At 48.5% G+C, this 21,974-nt stretch overlaps 1 protein-coding gene across 2 annotated transcripts in view; it reads left to right on the top strand.

Moving 5' to 3' along the window:
* The first annotated feature begins 227 nt into the window (after positions 1 to 227).
* Positions 228 to 21,974, top strand: part of RBM26 (RNA binding motif protein 26) — a 193,445-nt gene continuing 171,698 nt past the window's right edge. The window contains exons 1-3 of one of the 2 annotated variants that reach the window (XM_073580438.1): positions 228 to 471; positions 6,571 to 6,689; positions 10,374 to 10,510. In XM_073580438.1, coding sequence (XP_073436539.1) covers positions 413 to 471; positions 6,571 to 6,689; positions 10,374 to 10,510 — 315 coding nt within the window. In that variant the 5' untranslated portion in view covers positions 228 to 412. The remainder of the gene's footprint in view (positions 472 to 6,570; positions 6,690 to 10,373; positions 10,511 to 21,974) is intronic. The other variant, XM_073580437.1, reaches the window with a different exon arrangement.

Raw genomic sequence — 21,974 nt, 5'->3', positions numbered from 1 at the left:
ACGGAAACCGCGACCGGAGCCGTGCTGCTCCGCCAGACACACATCCCCTGTGCTACGCGCCCGCCGGGGTAGAGGAGCCTCCACTGGGCAGGTGCTGAGGTAAACACCCTTCCCCCTCACAATGCATGCAGCGCCAGGGCCCTACGTACCAGGACTGCGCATGCGCACGTTGACCCGTGATGGCAGCGTCATGACGTAAGGTTCTGGTGTCGCGATCTCTGGTGGCAGCCATCTTACAGTACGGGCTTTGCGGTGCGCTGGGGCTCTGCTCCTAATGGTAACGTTACCGCCCGCGGCAGGTGGTTGTGAGCGGCTCCTGGGAACACTGCGGAGGTGACCGGGCTGTACGGACGCACCGAGCACTGTGCACTCCCGCACTGACCCTGTGCTGCCGCTGCAGGAGAGGCCGAACATGATAATAGAGGACTTCGACGCGTTAAAGCACTGGTTATCAAAGACCTTGGAGCCTATGTGAGTGCTGCGTGTGTGAGGTGCCCCGGGGGAGAGGGCTTCTGCGCATGTCTGCTCCACTGCACGGGCCTCTATTTACTTGTATGTCTGGGGTTAATAACAGCCGTGCAGGTGTCCAAACCCTGCATAGTCTCCTGTACAGCTGCTGCTCCCTGTTATCAGACCCTGCATAGTCTCCTGTACAGCTGCTGCTCCCTGTTATCAGACCCTGCATAGTCTCCTGTACAGCTGCTGCTCCCTGTTATCAGACCCTGCATAGTCTCCTGTACAGCTGCTGCTCCCTGTTATCAGACCCTACATAGTCTCCTGTACAGCTGCTGCTCCCTGTTATCAGACCCTGCATAGTTTCCTGTACAGCTGCTGCTCTCTGTTATCAGACCCTACATAGTCTCCTGTACAGCTGCTGCTCCCTGTTATCAGACCCTACATAGTCTCCTGTACAGCTGCTGCTCCCTGTTATCAGACCCTGCATAGTCTCCTGTACAGCTGCTGCTCCCTGTTATCAGACCCTGCATAGTTTCCTGTACAGCTGCTGCTCTCTGTTATCAGACCCTACATAGTCTCCTGTACAGCTGCTGCTCCCTGTTATCAGACCCTACATAGTCTCCTGTACAGCTGCTGCTCCCTGTTATCAGACCCTGCATAGTCTCCTGTACAGCTGCTGCTCCCTGTTATCAGACCCTGCATAGTCTCCTGTACGGCTGCTGCTCCCTGTTATCAGACCCTGCATAGTCTCCTGTACGGCTGCTGCTCCCTGTTATCAGACCCTGCATAGTCTCCTGTACGGCTGCTGCTCCCTGTTATCAGACCCTGCATAGTCTCCTGTACGGCTGCTGCTCCCTGTTATCAGACCCTGCATAGTCTCCTGTACGGCTGCTGCTCCCTGTTATCAGACCCTGCATAGTCTCCTGTACGGCTGCTGCTCCCTGTTATCAGACCCTGCATAGTCTCCTGTACGGCTGCTGCTCCCTGTTATCAGACCCTGCATAGTCTCCTGTACGGCTGCTGCTCCCTGTTATCAGACCCTGCATAGTCTCCTGTACAGCTGCTGCTCCCTGTTATCAGACCCTGCATAGTCTCCTGTACAGCTGCTGCTCCCTGTTATCAGACCCTGCATAGTCTCCTGTACAGCTGCTGCTCCCTGTTATCAGACCCTGCATAGTCTCCTGTACAGCTGCTGCTCCCTGTTATCAGACCCTGCATAGTCTCCTGTACAGCTGCTGCTCCCTGTTATCAGACCCTGCATAGTCTCCTGTACAGCTGCTGCTCCCTGTTATCAGACCCTACATAGTCTCCTGTACAGCTGCTGCTCCCTGTTATCAGACACTGCATAGTCTCCTGTACAGTTGCTGCTCCCTGTTATCAGACCCTGCATAGTCTCCTGTACGGCTGCTGCTCCCTGTTATCAGACCCTACATAGTCTCCTGTACAGCTGCTGCTCCCTGTTATCAGACACTGCATAGTCTCCTGTACAGCTGCTGCTCCCTGTTATCAGACACTGCATAGTCTCCTGTACAGCTGCTGCTCCCTGTTATCAGACCCTGCATAGTCTCCTGTACAGCTGCTGCTCCCTGTTATCAGACCCTGCATAGTCTCCTGTACAGCTGCTGCTCCCTGTTATCAGACCCTGCATAGTCTGTACAGCTGCTGCTCCCTATTATCAGACCCTGCATAGTCTCCTGTACAGCTGCTGCTCCCTGTTATCAGACCCTGCATAGTCTCCTGTACAGCTGCTGCTCCCTAATATCAGACCCTGCATAGTCTCCTGTACAGCTGCTGCTCCCTATTATCAGACCCTGCATAGTCTCCTGTACAGCTGCTGCTCCCTGTTATCAGACCCTGCATAGTCTTCTTTACAGCTGCTGCTCCCTATTATCAGACCCTGCATAATCTCCTGTACAGCTGCTGCTCTCTGTTATCAGACCCTGCATAGTCTGTGCAGCTGCTGCTCCCTGTTATTAGACCCTGCATAGTCTCCTGTACAGCTGCTGCTCCCTGTTATCAGACCCTGCATAGTCTCCTGTACAGCTGCTGCTCCCTGTTATCAGACACTGCATAGTCTCCTGTACAGCTGCTGCTCCCTGTTATCAGACCCTGCATAGTCTGTACAGCTCCTGCTCCCTGTTATCAGACCCTGCATAGTCTCCTTTACAGCTGCTGCTTTCTGTTATCAGACCCTGCATAGTCTCCTTTACAGCTGCTGCTTTCTGTTATCAGACCCTGCATAGTCTTCTGTACAGCTGCTGCTCCGTTATCAGACACTGCGTAGTCTCCTGTACAGCTGCTGCTCCCTGTTGTCAGATCCTGCATAGTCTTCTGTACAGCTGCTGCTCCCTGTCATCAGACCCTGCATAGTCTCCTGTACAGCTGCTTCTCTCTGTTATCAGACCCTGCATAGTCTCCTTTACAGCTGCTGCTTTCTGTTATCAGACCCTGCATAGTCTTCTGTACAGCTGCTGCTCCCTGTCATCAGACCCTGCATAGTCTCCTGTACAGCTGCTGCTCCATGTTATCAGCTGTGCAGGTGTCCAGACCCTGCATAATCTTCTGTACAGCTACTGCTCCCCTGTACAGCTGCTGCTCCCTGTTATCAGACCCTGCATAGTCTCCTGTATAGCTGCTGCTCCCTGTTATCAGACCCTGCATAGTCTCCTGTACAGCTGTTGTTCCCTGTTATCAGACCCTGCATAGTCTCCTGTACCGCTGCTGCTCCCTGTTATTAGACCCTGCATAGTCTCCTGTACCGCTGCTGCTCTCTTATCAGACCCTGCGTAGTCTCTTGTACAGCTGCTGCTCCCTGTTATCAGACCCTGCATAGTCTCCTGTACAGCTGCTGCTCTCTTATCAGACCCTGCGTAGTCTCTTGTACAGCTGCTGCTCCCTGTCATCAGACCCTGCATAGTCTCCTGTACAGCTGCTGCTCCATGTTATCAGCCGTGCAGGTGTCCAGACCCTGCATAGTCTTCTGTACAGCTACTGCTCCCCTGTACAGCTGCTGCTCCCTGTTATCAGACCCTGCATAGTCTCCCGTACAGCTGCTTCTCTCTGTTATCAGACCCTGCAGAGTCTCCTTTACAGCTGCTGCTTTCTGTTATCAGACCCTGCATAGTCTTCTGTACAGCTGCTGCTCCCTGTCATCAGACCCTGCATAGTCTCCTGTACAACTGCTGCTCCATGTTATCAGCCGTGCAGGTGTCCAGACCCTGCATAGTCTTCTGTACAGCTACTGCTCCCCTGTACAGCTGCTGGCTCCCTGTTATCAGACCCTGCATAGTCTCCTGTATAGCTGCTGCTCCCTGTTATCAGACCCTGCATAGTCTTCTGTACAGCTAATGCTCCCCTGTACAGCTGCTGGCTCCCTGTTATCAGACCCTGCATAGTCTCCCGTACAGCTGCTTCTCTCTGTTATCAGACCCTGCAGAGTCTCCTTTACAGCTGCTGCTTTCTGTTATCAGACCCTGCATAGTCTTCTGTACAGCTGCTGCTCCCTGTCATCAGACCCTGCATAGTCTCCTGTACAACTGCTGCTCCATGTTATCAGCCGTGCAGGTGTCCAGACCCTGCATAGTCTTCTGTACAGCTACTGCTCCCCTGTACAGCTGCTGGCTCCCTGTTATCAGACCCTGCATAGTCTCCTGTATAGCTGCTGCTCCCTGTTATCAGACCCTGCATAGTCTCCTGTACCGCTGCTGCTCCCTGTTATTAGACCCTGCATAGTCTCCTGTACCGCTGCTGCTCTCTTATCAAACCCTGCATAGTCTCTTGTGCAGCTGCTGCTCCCTGTTATCAGACCCTGCAGTCTCCTGTACAGCTGCTGCTCTCTTATCAGACACTGCGTAGTTTCCTGTACAGCTGCTGCTCTCTTTTATCAGACCCTGCATAGTCTCCTTTACAGATGCTGCTTTCTGTTATCAGACCCTGCATAGTCTCCTGTACAGCTGCCGCTCCCTGTTATCAGCCGTGCAGGTGTCCAGACACTGCATAGTCTCTTGTACAGTGCTGCTCTCTATCAGCTGTGCAGCCTGAAACTGAGGTCTTGGCATCGACTACAGCCTCCTTTCCAGTACAGCTGCTGTTCTCTGTTTTCAACCAAGACATAATTATGGTGGAAGACAACCAGCTGATGAGCCCCAGCAGGCCCTACACCTACATAGCACAGTGCTATGATTTACTGGCCAATGATGTGTATTACTGTATAAGGGTTGTCTAGCATGACCCCTCCATATTCTGTTATCGGATCTGCAGCTCTCCTGTCCCGCCACTGTCACACCATTACAAGATGATTGTCATGAGTCTGAGTAGGAGAGCTGCGGAGGAACAGTGATGAAGATGACCTTGCAAGTAGCGATTGTCACACACACAGCGCTCGGGATCTATCCCAGGCTTCAGATCATTAATCCCAATTCCTGGGAGAAATCCATAGTGTTGCATGTAGATCTCCTCCTGGTATAATAATAGTGAGCACTGGGAGTGAGGAGATCTGTGTGTTGAGGTTAGACACATCTGTCTCTCCAGATCACAGTGGAGAAGCCTGTTTTCTGTTTTCTTTGGGGAAGTTTTCTTTTTTTCTCGTGTGATGCTACCATTTTTTAATTGGGCATTGTTCAAGGAATTAAGTAATCTTACCCTTGTTTGAAAGGGAAATTAACATTAGGTGCCCAAAACTTTGGTGTAAACATCTTAATAAGTCGCAGTATTATTGCACAACTCTATTAGGCTATGTGCACACTGTGCGGATCCTCCCGCAGATTTTTCCACGCAGGTTTTACTAAATCCGCATGTCGGATGACCTGCATTTTCCTGCGGATTTAGTGTAGTCTTTTGTGCGGGTTTACTGCCGTTTTTGTGCGGCTTTCCACCTGCGGATTTGTAGAATGGAGCAGGTGAAAAACTGCAGCAAAACCGCACAAAAGAAGTGAAATGCTGCTTCTTTTATTCCGCACGAAATCCGCAGCATGTGCACAGCAGGTTTTTTTTTTACATAGGCTATAATGGTACTGTACATAACCTGCAGTTCTGCTGCGGAACCGCAGGGCCAAATCCGCTGCGGATCCGCAGCAGAATCCGCATCGTGTGCACATAGCCTAATTGTCCAAAAATATTGTGACTTTTTCGTTTATATGCCAGTCCTGGCCAGTCACACCAATATGGACGGGGCTTGGGCATGCCCGCTCGTAAAGTTAATCATAAGGCTGTCACCAGGCTGACGAGAAGCAGCCATACTCGTAATACCATGCATAACAGGGCGCAGTAGGTCCCCATGATAAAGACGGGGGTGCAAAATACCACATTTGAAGAGCCCTCAACATGAGGTGGTCTGCCAATACTATATGTGTACCCACATTACCGAGCCACCACTGAGGGGCCCGGCCTGTACCCTGCAAAAAAATATGCATAATGCATGAGGTATCGGTAAAATACACGAGCTGACAGCACACGTCAAGGGTCCTCATTATCCCTATACGGAATTAAAAAGCAATTCACATTTTTAAATGACAATACCCTTTGCGGCCCCCCTTTTATCGCAGCTACCTGCTGCGTCCTGTTGTGCATGTGTGTCTGGACATGATATTACAAGTATGGCTGCTTCTTTTTTTTCTGTGACGTCTTTTATTGATCTTTTTTTTTTTTTTTTAGTGACTTGTCACCAGGCTGGCATACATTACTTGTGATGGCGTATGCCCTGTGATGAATCGGATCGGTGTGCGCTTCATTAGGACTTGCATGCGCTACTCCCAGTCTTACTGAATCTCACACAATATCTGCCCAATGGTGGAGAAAAATAAAAGGAAATTGACATTTTGTTCAGCTCCTTTCTCATGAGGGGGCCAGTTTAGCATGTGGAAAGTGGTGGAAGGTCTTCCTTAAAGATAACCTGTCACCCCCTGCATTACTGTTGGCTGATGTGTGCAGCTGCCTTTAGTCTGTTTATGGAGGCTTGCAGTGCAGAGCGCTGTATATGAGGTGGGAGTTGAGAGCAATGTCTCTGATTGTTAGACAACATGTTGGTCGTTGCCTGATGAAAGTTCTGGGCAGACTGCTGGGCTATTAATTATTCCAATTCCAAGGCTTCTTTCAGCTTTGCTTCTTTCCTTACAGCTGTGATGCTGACCCATCAGCCCTTGCGAAATACGTTGTTGCCTTAGTGAAGAAGGATAAAAGTGACAGAGAGCTGAAGGCCCTGTGCATAGATCAGCTGGATGTGTTTCTTCAGAGAGGTAAATCCACACAAAATGCATGTTTTCCTTGATAAGGGTGCGTTCACACATCCAAGTGAAATGTCCGAATCCTATTGATTTTTTTTTTTTTCTATTGGCTTAAATAGTCCGCTTAGGAAACATGAAGCTGCGATCATCCAATCGCCTGTGCTATAGATGGCAGGGCTTCAGTTCTGCTATGTATGAAAATCATGATCTCCATGAGTCGACGTTCACAGGAGATTTACAATGACAGGCTTGGGGGGTCTTTTGCCGACCCTCGGCTGTCATGACAACCAATCAGCACCCTGCGATCACGTGACAGGGATGCCGACGAGTAGGACTTGACTCGCTTCCGTCTGGCGCGTGTTAAATGCCGCTGTTAGTGATTGACAGCAGCATTTAACTGGTTACAGCCGCAGGTGGATCTCGGATGCACCCGCAGCTGTTAGAGGTACACGACAGCTGATCAATTTCAAAGTCATGTGCAGAGAAAGATGCGGGCTTAGCGCCGGAGCCCGCATCAAAGGCAGGGACGCGACAGATGATGTACCTAAATGTCCAGGTCTTGAAGGAATTAAACCAGATAGTTATCACACAACATGGTTAATAAATAACCATTGCCACATGTCTACTTAACATCTGTATCATTTTTTAAACATTTTTTGTCAGGAAATTAAAAGGGTCAACAGTTGATCAGCAATTTCTCAATTTTACTACAAAATTTGCAAAACCAATTTATTTTTAGGGCCCACATAACATTTGAAATTTCAGTGGCCTATGTGACAGAAAATACTCAAAAGTGACAATGTTTATAATGTGTACCGCTCAAAGGGCTCAGAAGCCCATTCAAGAAGTTTATGAACCCTTCATGTGCTTCACAAGAGTTTAAGTAATGTGTAAGAAAAAAATGAAATTTGAACTTTTTCCCACAAAAATGTTGATGTAGCCCCAAAGCACTTTCCCAAAGGTAACATGAGACCCTATTTTGAAAACTACACCCCTCAAGGAACTTCGCTAGAGGTGTGTTGAGCACCTTGAACCCACAGATGCTTCACAGAATTTTATAAGGTTGAGCTTTGAAAATTAAAAAGTACATTTTTTTTCTCCAAAAATGTTGGTTTTTCCTCAATTTTTTTCATTTTCACTGTGGTAAAAGGAGAAAGGGAAGTGGTGCCAACTCAGTTCTGGAGCGCAATTCTGGCTGGAAAAGATTGCGGACACTGTGTCACATTTGAAGAGCCCTCAACATGTCAAAACAACACAATCCCTTGCAAGTGACCCCTTTTTGGAATCTATACATACCACTTGCTGAATTCCTCTAGGGGTGTAATTAGCATTTACTTTTAGGCGATTCTGAGTGGTATAACATTAGGCTGAGTAAATGGAAAACTACCATTTTTTTCCACTAAAATGTTGAGTTATCCATAGTTTTTAATTTTTATATGGGCTAACAGGAAAAAATGGACAATATAATATGTTGTGCAATTTCTCCTGAATGCGCCTATACCCTACATGTGCAGTTCCTTGTGAAAGTATTCGGTCCCCTGGAACTTTTCAACCTTTTCCCACATATCATGCTTCAAACATAAAGATACCAAATGTAAATTTTTGGTGAAGAATCAACAACAAGTGGAAAACAATTGTGAAGTTGAATGAAATTTATTGGTTATTTTACATTTTTGTGGAAAGTCATAAACTGAAAAGTGGGACGTGCAATTGCAGAATTCCCAGGATTTCATTTGAAGGGCAAGCATGGCTCTTCTCCAGAACCTTTGTTATACCAGTAACGTGGAAGCCCTCTATATTTTCATTGACAGATGGTGGGCCTGGATGGGGACGTGCTTTAAGTCGGAGCTTTTTTTGGGAACACTTTACATAACATTTCGGATCACATTTATCCTCAACTCTATGCTGAGCATGTACACTGGGGTTTCCATCTAAATCGCCTAGCGACGAGATTTAGATGAAACCCCCGGCTGATCCATTTACTATAATGAGGCAGCAGAGTTAGGCCGGTTTCACATTTGCGTTTAGGGCCGCAGCGACGGCCTGCGCACGGCCGCCGTTAAGCTCCTCCAGTAGCTCCGCCTCCGGGTGCATGACGCTGCATGCGTCCCCTATCTTTATCACTGAGGACGCAGGCCGTGTGCAGTATGCGTTTTGGCGGTGCCTGCGTCCTTTTGACGGTGCGCCGACCAGCGGCAAACGCAACCTGTTGCAATTTGGTTGCGCTCGGCGCACAGTCAAAAGGACGCAGGCGCCGCCAAACGCATACTGCGCACGGCCTGCGTCCTCAGTGATAAAGATAGGGGACGCATGACGCATGCATGTCATGCGCCCCGGAGGCGGAGCTACCGGAGGAGGCGCGGCAGGGGGCGGGGCTTAGCGGTGGCCGTGCGCAGGCCGACGCTGCGGCCCTAAACGCAAATGTGAAACCGGCCTTACTCTGGACTCCACTTGACCTCTTTTCAGCAATGTCCTTCTTTTCAGAACTGCACAAAACGGTTGTGGACTGCCCTTCTGCACATGTCTAAAAAGACGGACACCGCCGGATCATAGGCCAGTCGGTGTCCACAGTGCCTCCATCTGCGTTATTATAGGGAATCTTTCACCTGCTATTACTTAACCCGATCTCTCAGCTGCGATCATGAAGGCACAGCTCCTGTGCCTGCATGATCCCCTTGACATAAATTTACATCATTTTGCGGGAAACCCTTCCCGACCAATGACGATGAGGGGCTAGTTGCTGTGACTTTCTCAGTTTTGCTCCACATGAGTATTTGTGTGCCCTCTGCACAGGGTTTGGACTCCCACTCATCATGAATTGATAGCATATGCTGGTTACACCTGCTTTTTATGATAGGAATCAGGGCTGTGGAGTCGGTAAGCCAAACCTGCGACTCCGACTCCTCAATTTCCCTTACACCGACTCCGACTCCAACTCCGACTCCGACTCCCACACATATTGCTTATATTTAAGTGAAAAATTTATTGTAGTACAATGTGAACCTCAGACATTTAATCATTTTTATGATCCAATAATCAAGATATTTAGATAGAACAGAATATATATTGGTGTACTACCCGGTTTTCATTCTTTTTGGTACAGATACGATATGGATAGACAGATATGGATAAATGGATAGAGCAGATTTCTAATCTGTTTTTGCTATTGAAAACATTATCTATGAGCTCAAAAACCTTTCAGGTGATGCAGTTTTTTAAAAAGATGATCAACTTTTGCAGCTGAAAAACGTATCCTCAAAAAACACAGGAAAAACGCTGTGTGTGAATGTAGCCTTAGATCAGGAATAGAACAGCCATTTATAGGACATTTCATAACTTTCCCAAACTCCTATGAAAAAATATTCAGCACATCCTGCATTGAACTACTGTGCCCAATTTATTATATATTTTAGGAGTCTGAGTCGGTCCATTTTATACCGACTCCAACTCCGACTCCGACTCCACCAAAATGAGCTCCGACTCCACGACTCCGACTCCGACTCCACAGCCCTGATAGGAATACCATTTAATGTAAAAATAACTTTTTACTATTTATGTTTTGCTGAGCTATGTCTTTTTTTTTTTCTTCCCAAGCTGAATATTTCAGTTGTCTGATCGCAGTTGGGCTTCATGTCTTGGTTTCAAAGATATTTTGTGTTCATTGTATAAACTGCAACTTTTAACTCTTTCTTTCAGAAACGCAAGGCTTTGTAGACAAATTATTTGATGCGGTGAACACAAAGAGCTATCTTCCACCTCCTGAACCAACGTCAACGGTAATCGTAAAGGAAGAGCCACTAGAGAATGAAGAAAAAGAAGCTAAGAAAGAAGAGGTATATATAAACAATAATCTAGGTGACCCCAAGTGCTCAAAATGTGTAGAAGAGGGATATTGTGCCACATAACTCAGTTTTTCAAAATAGTAACTTGTAGACTAGTTTCATATATTTAACCCCTTAAATCTCCAGCACTGTAAATGTATGACAGTGATAATACAGGCAAAATAGTTGTGATCTCGTCATGACCCACAGGACGACCAATATGATGAATTGTCTCCTGCATCAGAAACAGATCTCCAATCCCAACCGTTTAAACTAAGCACTGTCCAACCAAAAGAATGGTTCAGGAAAAAAATTCCTTTTCAAAACTCTTTAATACCGCTCTAAGAAACATATCAGGGAAAAGTCCTCCAAAAAAGGTTTTCCTGAAGAGGTTTCTCCTTGAAAAAGCTTTTTGACTTTGAACACCCCAAAAAACCTCCCGTGTGCACATAGCCTTATTTTGCTTGTGCATCTTGATTATAGCAACACAATGAATTTGTCCTGTGGTGGCTGCTTATTTGTGCTGGCCAAAGCTGTTGTGTAGATGTCCACTAGGCTGTGCTTTGGGCTTAAGGGGAATGTGCCAAAAAATCATTTCTCCTTCGCCTCATTGCGGGACACAGGTACTGTGGGTGTATGCTACTGCCGCCTGGAGGCTGACACTAAGTGGGAAAAAAAGAGGTTAGCTCCTCCTCCGCCGTATACACCCTTGCCCCGACTGCAGGTGGAAACCAGTTTTTGCTTAGTGTCTGATGGAGGCACACATCGGTCTGTCTCAAGACTGACCATTTTTTTTTTTTTTCTTTTTTCTTTTTCCCCATGAAGATAAGACAGGGGCGACGGACCCTATTAAAAGGGTCCGATCTCCCCAAACCAACCACGGTCGAGCACGTGCGAGTGTCCCTCCACGTATCCTCTCCCGCAAAGGGGATTTTTTTCCGGATGTTCCCTTTTTTCACATGAAGATGAGATAGGGGCGACGGATCCTATTGAAAGGGTCCAATCTCCCCAAACCAACAACGGGCGAGCACGTGCGAGTGTCCCTTCACGTATCCTCTCCCGCAACGAGGGATATTCTCAGACCACGGAGGTGAGATACGGGCGACGGACCCTATTGAAAGGGTCCGATCTCCCCAAATCAACAACGGGCGAGCACGTGCGAATGTCCCTCCACATATCCTCTCCCGCCCCGTGGGACATGATGCCGGACTTAGCTCTGTCCACCGGAGGGTATTGATACTCCAGACTGCACAGAGGCACAAGCGTAGTCCGTGCGGCCCCCACTGCCCCACCAATGCTAAGACTGTGGTGGGGGCAAGATGGCGGACGTTCCCTCTCCTCACTCTTTGAAGTGGTTAGATGGAGCTAGGGTGCCTGCACAGTCCTTGTTTCATATGGCCCCCCTCCCCTCTACCTGAGATGGACAGAGGTGGATGGCCAGGGAGGGCTCCTGCAGCGGCACAGGGCTGGAGCCCTTGGCCTCTCCCGGGCAGCTGCAGAGACGGGCGTCCAGCAGTGGCGGGTCCAGTCCCAGCCTTGATTCTGGAGTCTGGCAGTTCCGCCCGCCCCCATCCCCCCCCCCCCCCCGGGCAGATAGTAAAAATCAAGGCCGCGGCTTCAGCCAGCGCTAGGCCGCGACCGGAAGTCCTCGCCCCCGGCGTCGCATCACGGCGCCCACCCATAGCCTGGGCGGACCCAAAAAATTTTAGGCCCCGGCTTCAGGCCGAAGCTAGGCCGCAAAAGGAAGTACCGTCCGGGGGCCTGCCCACAGTGCTGACGCGCAGATAAAGCGACGCCTCGCACGCTGAAGACACAGGACAGGACTGGGGTAAGTGCTGCCCCCTAGCGCCACAGAGAGGCTACGCTAACCGAAGCAAAGAGCGCCTTCCCCCGGCGGATGCCTGACAGGTACAGTATATCAGGAAAAAACGAAGACGCATACGTTGTTATACGTTGCATGCATCTCCTGTCGGTCCGTTTTTTCCGCGGGCGCAGAGCGAAGTCTGCAAGTCCGAACGCCCTCAGGAGCCCTCCCCTGCGACCGAGCCCCGGAATGGGCGTTATCACTGTCGCAACCTATGGCGTCACTTAAGAGAGGTTTTGAGTCCCTTCGGGCCCAAGATAGGGGCAGGGACAGTGGCTCGCCTGTCTTAGAGAGGTTCTCTGCCTCACAGGAGCCTCCGGCCTGCAGGGGCCGCTCTCACTCCAGGCAGACCTGGGGGAAAACGAACCCATACGGTGTCTCCCGGTCCATCCGTGCCTCGGCATCCGTGAGCTCTGCTTCTCGTCACCGGCAGTTGATAGCGAGCAAGGCTCGGTCTACGACTCGGACGGGCCCCTTGACCCAGATACGACGGGTGGTCAGGGAACGGTTGACAGTCTCATAGAAGCAGTCAACCACACTTTGGGGATTGAGGATGATTCCAGTCTGGCTTTGGGCCATAAGATGTCATTTAAGCTAGTCAAGCGTCCCCATAGAGTATTTTGCACTCACTCTGAATTTGAGGACATGCAATGACACACAGAACGGCTGGACAGGCGGTTCTCGGGCCAGAAGGCACTCGAGGCGAAGTATCCTTTTGCCACGAATCTCTGTAAAGAGTGGACGGAATCTCTAGCGGTGGGTCCACCTGTGTCACGCTTGGCTACAAAAAGTCTACAATCCGTCCACTGATCGTCTCATAGAGAACTTGGCTCGCTCAGTGTTTGAGGCATTAGGATCAGCACTCTCTCCCTCGTTAGCAGCAACGTGGGTAGCCAAGGCCATGGGGTTTTTGGTCAGAATCATGGAAGAGAGCCTTGCAAGACATAGACCTACCAGCTGAAGAATCAGAAATCACAAATCAGATAGCCATGGCGGGGGACGACGTGATCAATGCATCTTTAGATGCGGTCAACTGCGCGGCTCTTGCGGCCGCAAATGCAATCTCCATTAGGAGAGAGCTATGGTTAAGTACATCGCGGGCTGATTCAGCCTCAAAGAAGTCCTTGACAGCACTACCATACCAGTGTGGCCATCTATTCGGAGAGAAGTTAAATCAGCTCATCTCCGACTCCACAGGGGGCAAGAGCGGTTTTCTTCCTCAACACAAGGTCAAACCACCGTTCGTCTCAGGCGCGTTTTCGGCCTTTTGCAACCTCGGGGGGACTATGGCGGCTAATTTCGCCGCATCAGGGTGCCCCAACCAGTATAGGGACCGACAGGTCTCATATAGAGCCAACCTGCTGGGCAGGATGCGAACTAACCAGTTCAGTGTTATGAATGAGTCACCGTATGAGGCAAAAACAGAAATGCTAGCTAAGTCCAGAAAACCAGAGAAGTTGGCAGCTATCGGATTGCAGACCCCTGAACCTATCAACAACAACTAGCAGTAGCCGTGGGGGGTTCCTACGATGCCCTAGACCCCTCGATCACAGCCGGAGAACTGCCTAGCCTAAAGACAGAAAGGGAAATCTAAACTGCCCCAGAGCAGACCCCAAAGCAATAGGCAGCCCCCAACATATGACGGTGAAGCAAGAAGAAAAAACGCTAACACAGATAGAAAGATGGACTGAGCAAATGATGGGGCCCAAGCTAACTAGATAGGACAGGATAGGAAAGCTGCTGTCTGCAATCCGCGAAAAACCCTATCAAAATAAGAGCCAACAGACTGACAGGGAAAAAGGCCCTGAAGACTAGGCTTCAAAAAGACTATGTCAGTACTCAGGTATTTTCTGAAGACAGAGCAAACCGACAAAAAAGGAATTCAGCTCACCCCAGCAGGGAATGGCAGAATCCAGAAAAGCAAGGCAAACTAAAACCAAAACACAAATGCAAAAAGGCAGAGCAGAAAACTTAGCTTTTGAGGAGCAGGAATCAGACTGGTCTCCTAGAATTCCACAGAGAAATCACCAGCGAGTCAGAAGGGCGTCGGCTGCCTTATATCCAGTCAGAGATCCCCGTCGCCCAGTCATCCTCTACCAGCTCAGGTGCTTGGTAATCAGCCTCACTACCTTCCTTCACCAGAAGAGGGAGTTCATCAGACCTCAATGGTGAAGGGGAAAATGAACTCCTAACAGTACCTCCCCCTTGAGGAGGGGTCACCGAACCCTCATCCACGCCACCAGGGCGATCAGGGTGAGCCCGATGAAAGGCACGTACCAATCTTTTGGCATGAATATCAGAGGCAGAGACCCAGGAATTATCCTCCTGACCATAACCCTTCCACTTAACCAAATACTGGAGTCTCCGTCTAGCCAGACGGGAATCCAGTATCTTCTCTACCTCATATTCCATGTTACCTTCAACCAATACAGGGTCCGGAGGTGCCACCCCAGGAACTACTGGTTCAACAAACCTCTTCAACAAGGACTTATGAAACACATTATGGATTTTAAATGTGACAGGAAGAGCCAACCGAAAAGAGACCGGATTAATGATCTCCAAAATCTTGTAAGGCCCAATAAATCTAGGCTTAAACTTAGGAGAAGCTACCTTCATAGCGATATTTTTTGATGATAACCAAACCATATCACCCACCTTAAACTGGGGACCAACGGTCCTATGTCGGTTGGAAAACCGCTGGGCCTTTTCCTGGGAGAGAGAGAACTTATCCACCACTTGGTCCCAGATCTGGTGCATTCTCTCCACCACAGTGTCAACACCTGGGCAGGCAGAAGGCTCCACCTGCCCTGAAGAAAATCGAGGATGAAACCCAAAGTTACAAAAAAAAGGTGACATCAAAGTGGCAGAACTAGCTCTATTATTTAAAGCAAATTCGGCCAAGGGCAAAAATGAAACCCAATCATCCTGATCAGCGGAAATAAAACATCTCAAATACGACTCCAAGGTCTGGTTTGTTCTCTCCGTCTGCCCATTGGTCTGAGGGTGAAAAGCAGAGGAGAAGGACAGCTGAATTCCCAGCTTGGAACAGAACATCCTCCAAAATCTAGACACAAACTGGACTCCTCTGTCAGATACAATGTTCTCAGGAATCCCGTGCAAGCGAACCACCTGTTGCAAAAACAGGGGCACCAACTCAGAAGAAGATGGCAACTTAGGGAGTGGTACAAGATGAACCTATCACAAATCACCCAAATAACAGTCATTCTCTGAGAGACAGGCATATCAGAGATGAAATCCATTGAAATCGGCAAAGGCATCAACAACCCACTAGAGCGAGAACAAGGTTTAGACCGGGAGCAAGTCCCACAGGACTGCACAAAATTCCTGACATCACGAGACAAGGCGGGCCACCAAAAAGACCGACTCACCAGATCTCTAGTACCAAAAATACCTGGATGACCAGCCAATGCAGAGCAATGAACTTCAGACATCACTCTCTTCTTCCACTGGTCAGGAACATACAACTTTCCACTGGGACAACGCTCAGGTTTGTCCTCCTGGAACTCTTCCAGAGCATGTCTCAAATCGGGCTAGATGTCAGAAAGAACTACCCCTTCGCCTAAGATGGTAGCAGGCTTGGTCACCACAGGAGAATCGGCAAAGAAGCTCCTACAAAGAGCGTCAGCCTTGACATTCTTAGTGCCAGGAAGAAAAGAGACCACAAAATCAAAAAGTGTAAAAAACAAGGCCCATCTAGCCTGTCTAGGGTTCAAGCGTTTGGCCGACTCCAGGTAAATCAAATTCTTGTGGTCAGTGAGGACCACAACTTGATGTTTAGCTCCCTCCAACCAATGTCTCCACTCCTCAAATGCCCATTTCATGGCCAACAGTTCCCGATTCCCCACATCATAGTTACGTTCAGATGGGGAGAACTTTCGGGAAAAGAAAGCACAGGGATTCATTTTAGATGTTACAGGATCCTTTTGGGACAAAACAGCTCCTGCACCAATCTCAGAAGCGTCCACCTCTACCTGGAACGGGAGTGAGACATCAGGTTGCCGCAAAACCGGGGCAGAAGTGAATCTTCGCTTCAGCTCCTGAAAGGAAGAAACAGCCTCCGGAGACCAATTGAACACATAAGCACCCTTCTTAGTCAGATCAGTCAATGGCTTGGCAATACTAGAAAATTTTGCTATAAATTTCCGATAAAAATTAGCAAAACCCAAAAACTTCTGGAGGGCCTTCAAAGAAGTGGGCTGAACCCAATCATAAATGGCCTGTACCTTGGCCGGATCCATTTCAATAGTTGACGGAGACAAAATAAATCCCAAAAATGAAATCCTCTGTACCCCAAAAAGGCATTTCGATCCTTTGACATACAGGGAATTCTCCCTCAAGATCCGGAACACCGTCCGAACATGTTCCACATGAGAATCCCAATCCTTGGAGAAGATCAAAATATCATCCAGATAGATAATCAAAAATGTATCCACAAAGTCTCGGAAAATGTCGTTCATGAAGCACTGGAAGACAGAAGGGGCATTAGTGAGCCCAAAAGGCATCACCAGGTACTCAAAATGTCCCTCTGGAGTATTAAACGCCGTCTTCCATTCGTCCCCATGCTTAATGCGAATAAGATTATACGCCCCCCTGAGGTCAAGCTTGGTAAACCAGCAAGCACCTTTAACTCTGGAGAATAGATCCGAAATCAGGGGTAACGGATACTGATATTTAATAGTAATTTTGTTGAGGGCACGATAATCAATACATGGCCTTAATGAACCATCCTTTTTGGCCACGAAAAAAAACCCAGCACCTAATGGTGAAGAGGATGGTCTAATATGACCCTTCTCCAACGCCTCCTTAATATAGGATCGCATAGCTTCGTGCTCGGGTACAGATAAATTGAAGAGCCGACCCTTGGGAAATTTACACCCCGGGCTTAGTTCAATTGCACAGTCATAACTCCTATGAGGAGGCAAGGACCCAGACTCATTCTCACTAAATACATCATAAAAGTCCGCCAAATAGTCAGGAACATCATGCGACTGAGGAGAGGTGGAAAAAAACGGAGCCTCACTAAGGGCACACCGACAACCCCAACTCACCACAGACACAGATTTCCAGTCCAAAACTGGATTATGAATTTGCAACCAGGGAAACCCCAGAACAATGGTATCATGCAAATTATGCAACACCAAAAATCTGCAATTGGGGCGACTCGCATTACCACCTGGGTCCAAAACTGAGGTTTATTTTTCGCCAAAGGAGTAGCATCAATCCCCCTCAAAGGGATAGGCATCCGTAGAGGTGTCATAGGAAATCCACAACGTTTAGCAAAATCTAAGTCCATTAGGTTCAGGGCTGCTCCCGAATCCACAAAAGCCTTGGCGGAAAATGTGGACAGGGAGCAGATCAGGGTAATTGCCAGAAGAAACTTAGGTTGAACACCACCCACAGAAAACGTGTGTGCAAAACGTTTCTCTCGTTTTGGACAGACAGAAATAATATGCGAGGCATCTCCACAAAAAAAACACAGCTTATTACGCTTTCTGAACTCCTGACGTTGCTCCCTGGACAATACTCTATCACATTGCATAGGTTCAGACACTTGTTCAACAGGTGGCAACACCTCTCGTGCAGTCCTGCGTTCACGTAAACGCCGATCAACCTGAATGGCTAATGACATAGAATCGTCCAGACCAGAGGGAACAGGAAATCCCACCATAGTATCTTTTACGGCTTCTGACAAACCCTTCCGAAAGAGGGCTGCCAAGGCATTATCATTCCAGGCAGTAAGGACCGCCCACTTTCGGAATTTTTGACAGTACAATTCTGCAGAATCTCTGTAAGAAAATGTTCTTATCGGGAGAGTTGGAAGAGCCGGACAAAATTGCAGACAATTCTTCTCGAAGCTGAGGTTGAAGTTTATTCGGAGATACACGGCAAAACAGATACAGAATAACAGAGGAGTTGGAATATGCGGGCAAAAACAGGAATTCAGACGGGCAGAGATTTGCTAGGAGGTCTAGCGGTGATAAGGCTCTGTGCCCTGGCCATGGTGAGGCACAGTGGCATGATGGCGATGGAATGGCCCCGATCGACAGTAACAGGGGCGTCTTATACATTATCAGAACAAAGAAAGCTGCATTTTGCCGCAGAGGGCGTTAACATTATAATTCTAAGGCGTTTTCATGGTAATCTACAGAAATGTGGTTTAGAACAGAGACTATAATGACATAATACGAAGATATTAATTAACATTTCTCCAAGCAACACCAAAACCCATAAGTCATTGGTATCTATGGCTACTGTCCTAAAATCTTATCATTGTCTCCAATCTATGTCCATAAATTCTTACATCCTGACATTCTAATTACTTTACTTTTCGCTACCACACTATCACGTATAAGCATATTGACCATATATTTGGTGACATATTCATCTATTGATCCAATCTTCCTCTATGCACATCTACTGAAGTTGGTAAGAGACATGATCTCATTTTCCATCCTCCATTTAGTACATTTTATCAGCTCTTTTGTAAAAGTTGAATCTTCTCTAACTTTCAACAAAATGGCTGCTAGAGACTACATGGCCGCTCAGTATATTATGGCTGCCAAGGCGTTATCATTCCAGGCAGTAAGGACCGCCCACTTTCGGAATTTTTGACAGTACAATTCTGCAGAATCTCGACCCTGGCTCAATGCCAACAGTGTCTTTTCAGCCTGATCAATAGCATTAGGTTCGTCATCCAACAACCCCAAGGTTTGAAAAAATGCGTTCACATTAGTCAGACTAGGATCATCAGGTTTCAAAGAAAACGCCCAATCCTGGGGATCACCACGCAGCAAAGAGATGACAGTTTTAACCTGCTGCGCGGAGCTCCTTGACGAGTTAGGCTTCAAGGCAAAAAATAATTTACAATTATTTTTGAAATTCAAAAATTTAGACTGATCCCCAAATAACACATCAGGAGTAGGGATCTTTGGTTCAGCAGCATGTGAATGAGCAAGGTAGGCGGAAATTCCCCGCACTTCCGCAGCGAGCTGCTCCACACGATCAGACAATTGCTTTATCTCCATTGAGAGAAAAAAAAAATTCCCCCTACGGCCTCAGAGATATAGAGGAAAAAATATACACACTTTTTTTTTTTTTTTTTTTTTTTTTTTTTTTTAATTCTTTCCTGCTATTGAGTACCCCAGGATCTGCGGTATGGCTGGTGATTCTGTTATGAATGAGTCACCGTAGGAGGCAAAAACAGAAATGCTAGCTATCGGATTGCAGACCCCTGAACCTATTAACAACAACTAGCAGTAGCCGTGGGGGGTTCCTACGATGCCCTAGACCCCTCGATCACAGCCGGAGAACTGCCTAGCCTTAAGACAGAAAGGAAAATCTAAACTGCCCCAGAGCAGACCCCAAAGCAATAGGCAGCCCCCAACATATGACGGTGAAGCAAGAAGAAAAAACACTTAACACAGATAGAAAGATGGACTGAGCAAATGATGGGGCCCAAGCTAACTAGATAGGACAGGATAGAAAAGCTGCTGTCTGTAATCCGCGAAAAACCCTATCAAAATAAGAGCCAACAGACTGACAGGGAAAAAGGCCCTGAAGACGCTAGGCTTCAAAAAGACTATGTCAGTACTCAGGTATTTTCTGAAGACAGAGCAAACCGACAAAAAAGGAATTCAGCTCACCCCAGCAGGGAATGGCAGAATCCAGAAAAGCAAGGCAAACTAAAACCAAAACACAAATGCAAAAAGGCAGAGCAGAAAACTTAGCTTTTGAGGAGCAGGAATCAGACTGATCTCCTAGAATTCCACAGAGAAATCACCAGCGAGGCAGAAGGGCGTCGGCTGCCTTATATCCAGTCAGAGATCCCCGTCGCCCAGTCATCCTCTCCCAGCTCAGGTGCTTGGTAATCAGCCTCACTACCTTCCTTCACCAGAAGAGGGAGTTCAACAGACCTCAATGGTGAAGGGGAAAATGAACTCATAACAGTTCAGATTGAGTTGATCCAGGTCCCAAAGATCTTCAGCCAAATGAATCGGGGCATTTGACAAGCAGCACCAGCAAGGTAGGCGGCCGCCTATTCCGATTTCACCACGCCTGGCTCAATGTCGCACACGACACATGGATGAGAGAGCTGGTGTCCACAGGGTACAAGATAAAATCGTCTTGGTGGATACCTGACAAATTCTTTCTTCCCCTTAAGCCCAAAGTGGATACCCGGACAAAAGCTCTACTAGGAGCCATCGATTCGCTCAGCCACAACGGAGTCATCATTCTGGTACCGGAAAACGAGAAGACTCGGGGCTTCTATTCCAATCTGTTTGCAGTCCCCAAAAAGGACGGGACTGTCAGGCCCGTTTTGGATCTAAAGCTCCTGAACAAATTTGTCAGGATCAGACATTTCCGGATGGAGTCCCTCCGTTCAGTCATATCGGCAATGGGGCAGGGAGAGTACTTAAACTTTATCGATATTCAGGACGCCTATCTACACAGCCCCATTTTCCCTCCTCATCAAAAGTTTCTACGCTTCCCAATCAACGGTCTACATTTTCATTTTGCAGCGATGCCCTTCAGGCTAGCCACTGCCCCCAGAGTGTTCACAAGGCTCATGGCAGTCCCCATGGCCATCCTGCACTCCTGGGGTATAGTCGTATTCCCCTACTTAGACGACCTCTTAGTCAGGGACCCTTTAAGGCGGGCATGCGAGAAAAGCGTCAGCATCACGCTAGATATTCCTACCCGTTTTGAATGGTTGATCAATGTAAAGAAGTCATCCCTTGTTCCAGCGCAGAGAATGTCCTTTTAGGGATGACCTTCGACACTTGCCGAGGGTTGGTAATTCTCCCTCGAGACAAGGCCCTAGCCCTCCGGCAGGGAGTGCGGGTACTGCGCCAACCAGTCCCTCACATCATCCGTTTCTGCATGAGAATTCTAGGAAAAATGGTGGCGGCGATGGAAGCGATCCCATTCGCCCAGATCCATCTTCGCCCCCTGCAGCATGCCCTCCTGTCATCCTGGGACAAGAAGACTGTCACGCTCGTTCATCGGTGCCTGTTGTCCCCTCAGGTTAGACAGTCACTAGAGTGATGGACGATCAGTTCCTCCCTTCAGGGGAAACCCTTTCCCCCAGATCAGTGGCTGGTGGTCAAAAAAGACGCCAGCCTCCTCGGCTGGGGGAGCGTTTTTTCGCCACCACACGACCCAGGGGCAGTGGTCACCGCAGAAGGCACGTCTCCCGATCAACTCGTTGGAGATACGGGCGACCAGGCTGACTCTGCAACGGTTTCATCATCATTCTAGCAGGCCGCTCCGTCCGGATTCACTCGGATGACGCCACGACGGTGGGTTACATAAATCGCCAAGAGGCCACCCGCAGCAGGGTATCCATGCGCGAGGTACGGCATGTGCTTCGCTGGGCCGAGAGGAACTGCTCGGTGATATCGACAGTCCTCATCCCGGGGGTAGAGAACAGGGCGGCAGACTTCCTCAGCCAGCAGGGGCTTGCGTCCGGGGAATGGTCGCTACACCCGGAGGTTTTTCAGCAGATTTGCCAACCGTGAGGAACCCCGGATGTGGATCTGATGGCCTCCAGGGTGAACGCCAAGGTGTCCGTATTTGTCGCTCGGGCCCGGG

Source organism: Dendrobates tinctorius, unplaced genomic scaffold, assembly GCF_039654945.1.
Source record: "Dendrobates tinctorius isolate UK_male_01 unplaced genomic scaffold, ASM3965494v1 ptg000064l, whole genome shotgun sequence".
Taxonomy (NCBI): Eukaryota; Metazoa; Chordata; class Amphibia; order Anura; family Dendrobatidae; genus Dendrobates; species Dendrobates tinctorius.
Note: the sequence above shows the minus strand (reverse complement) of the source record. Positions and strands in the feature narration are given on the sequence as shown.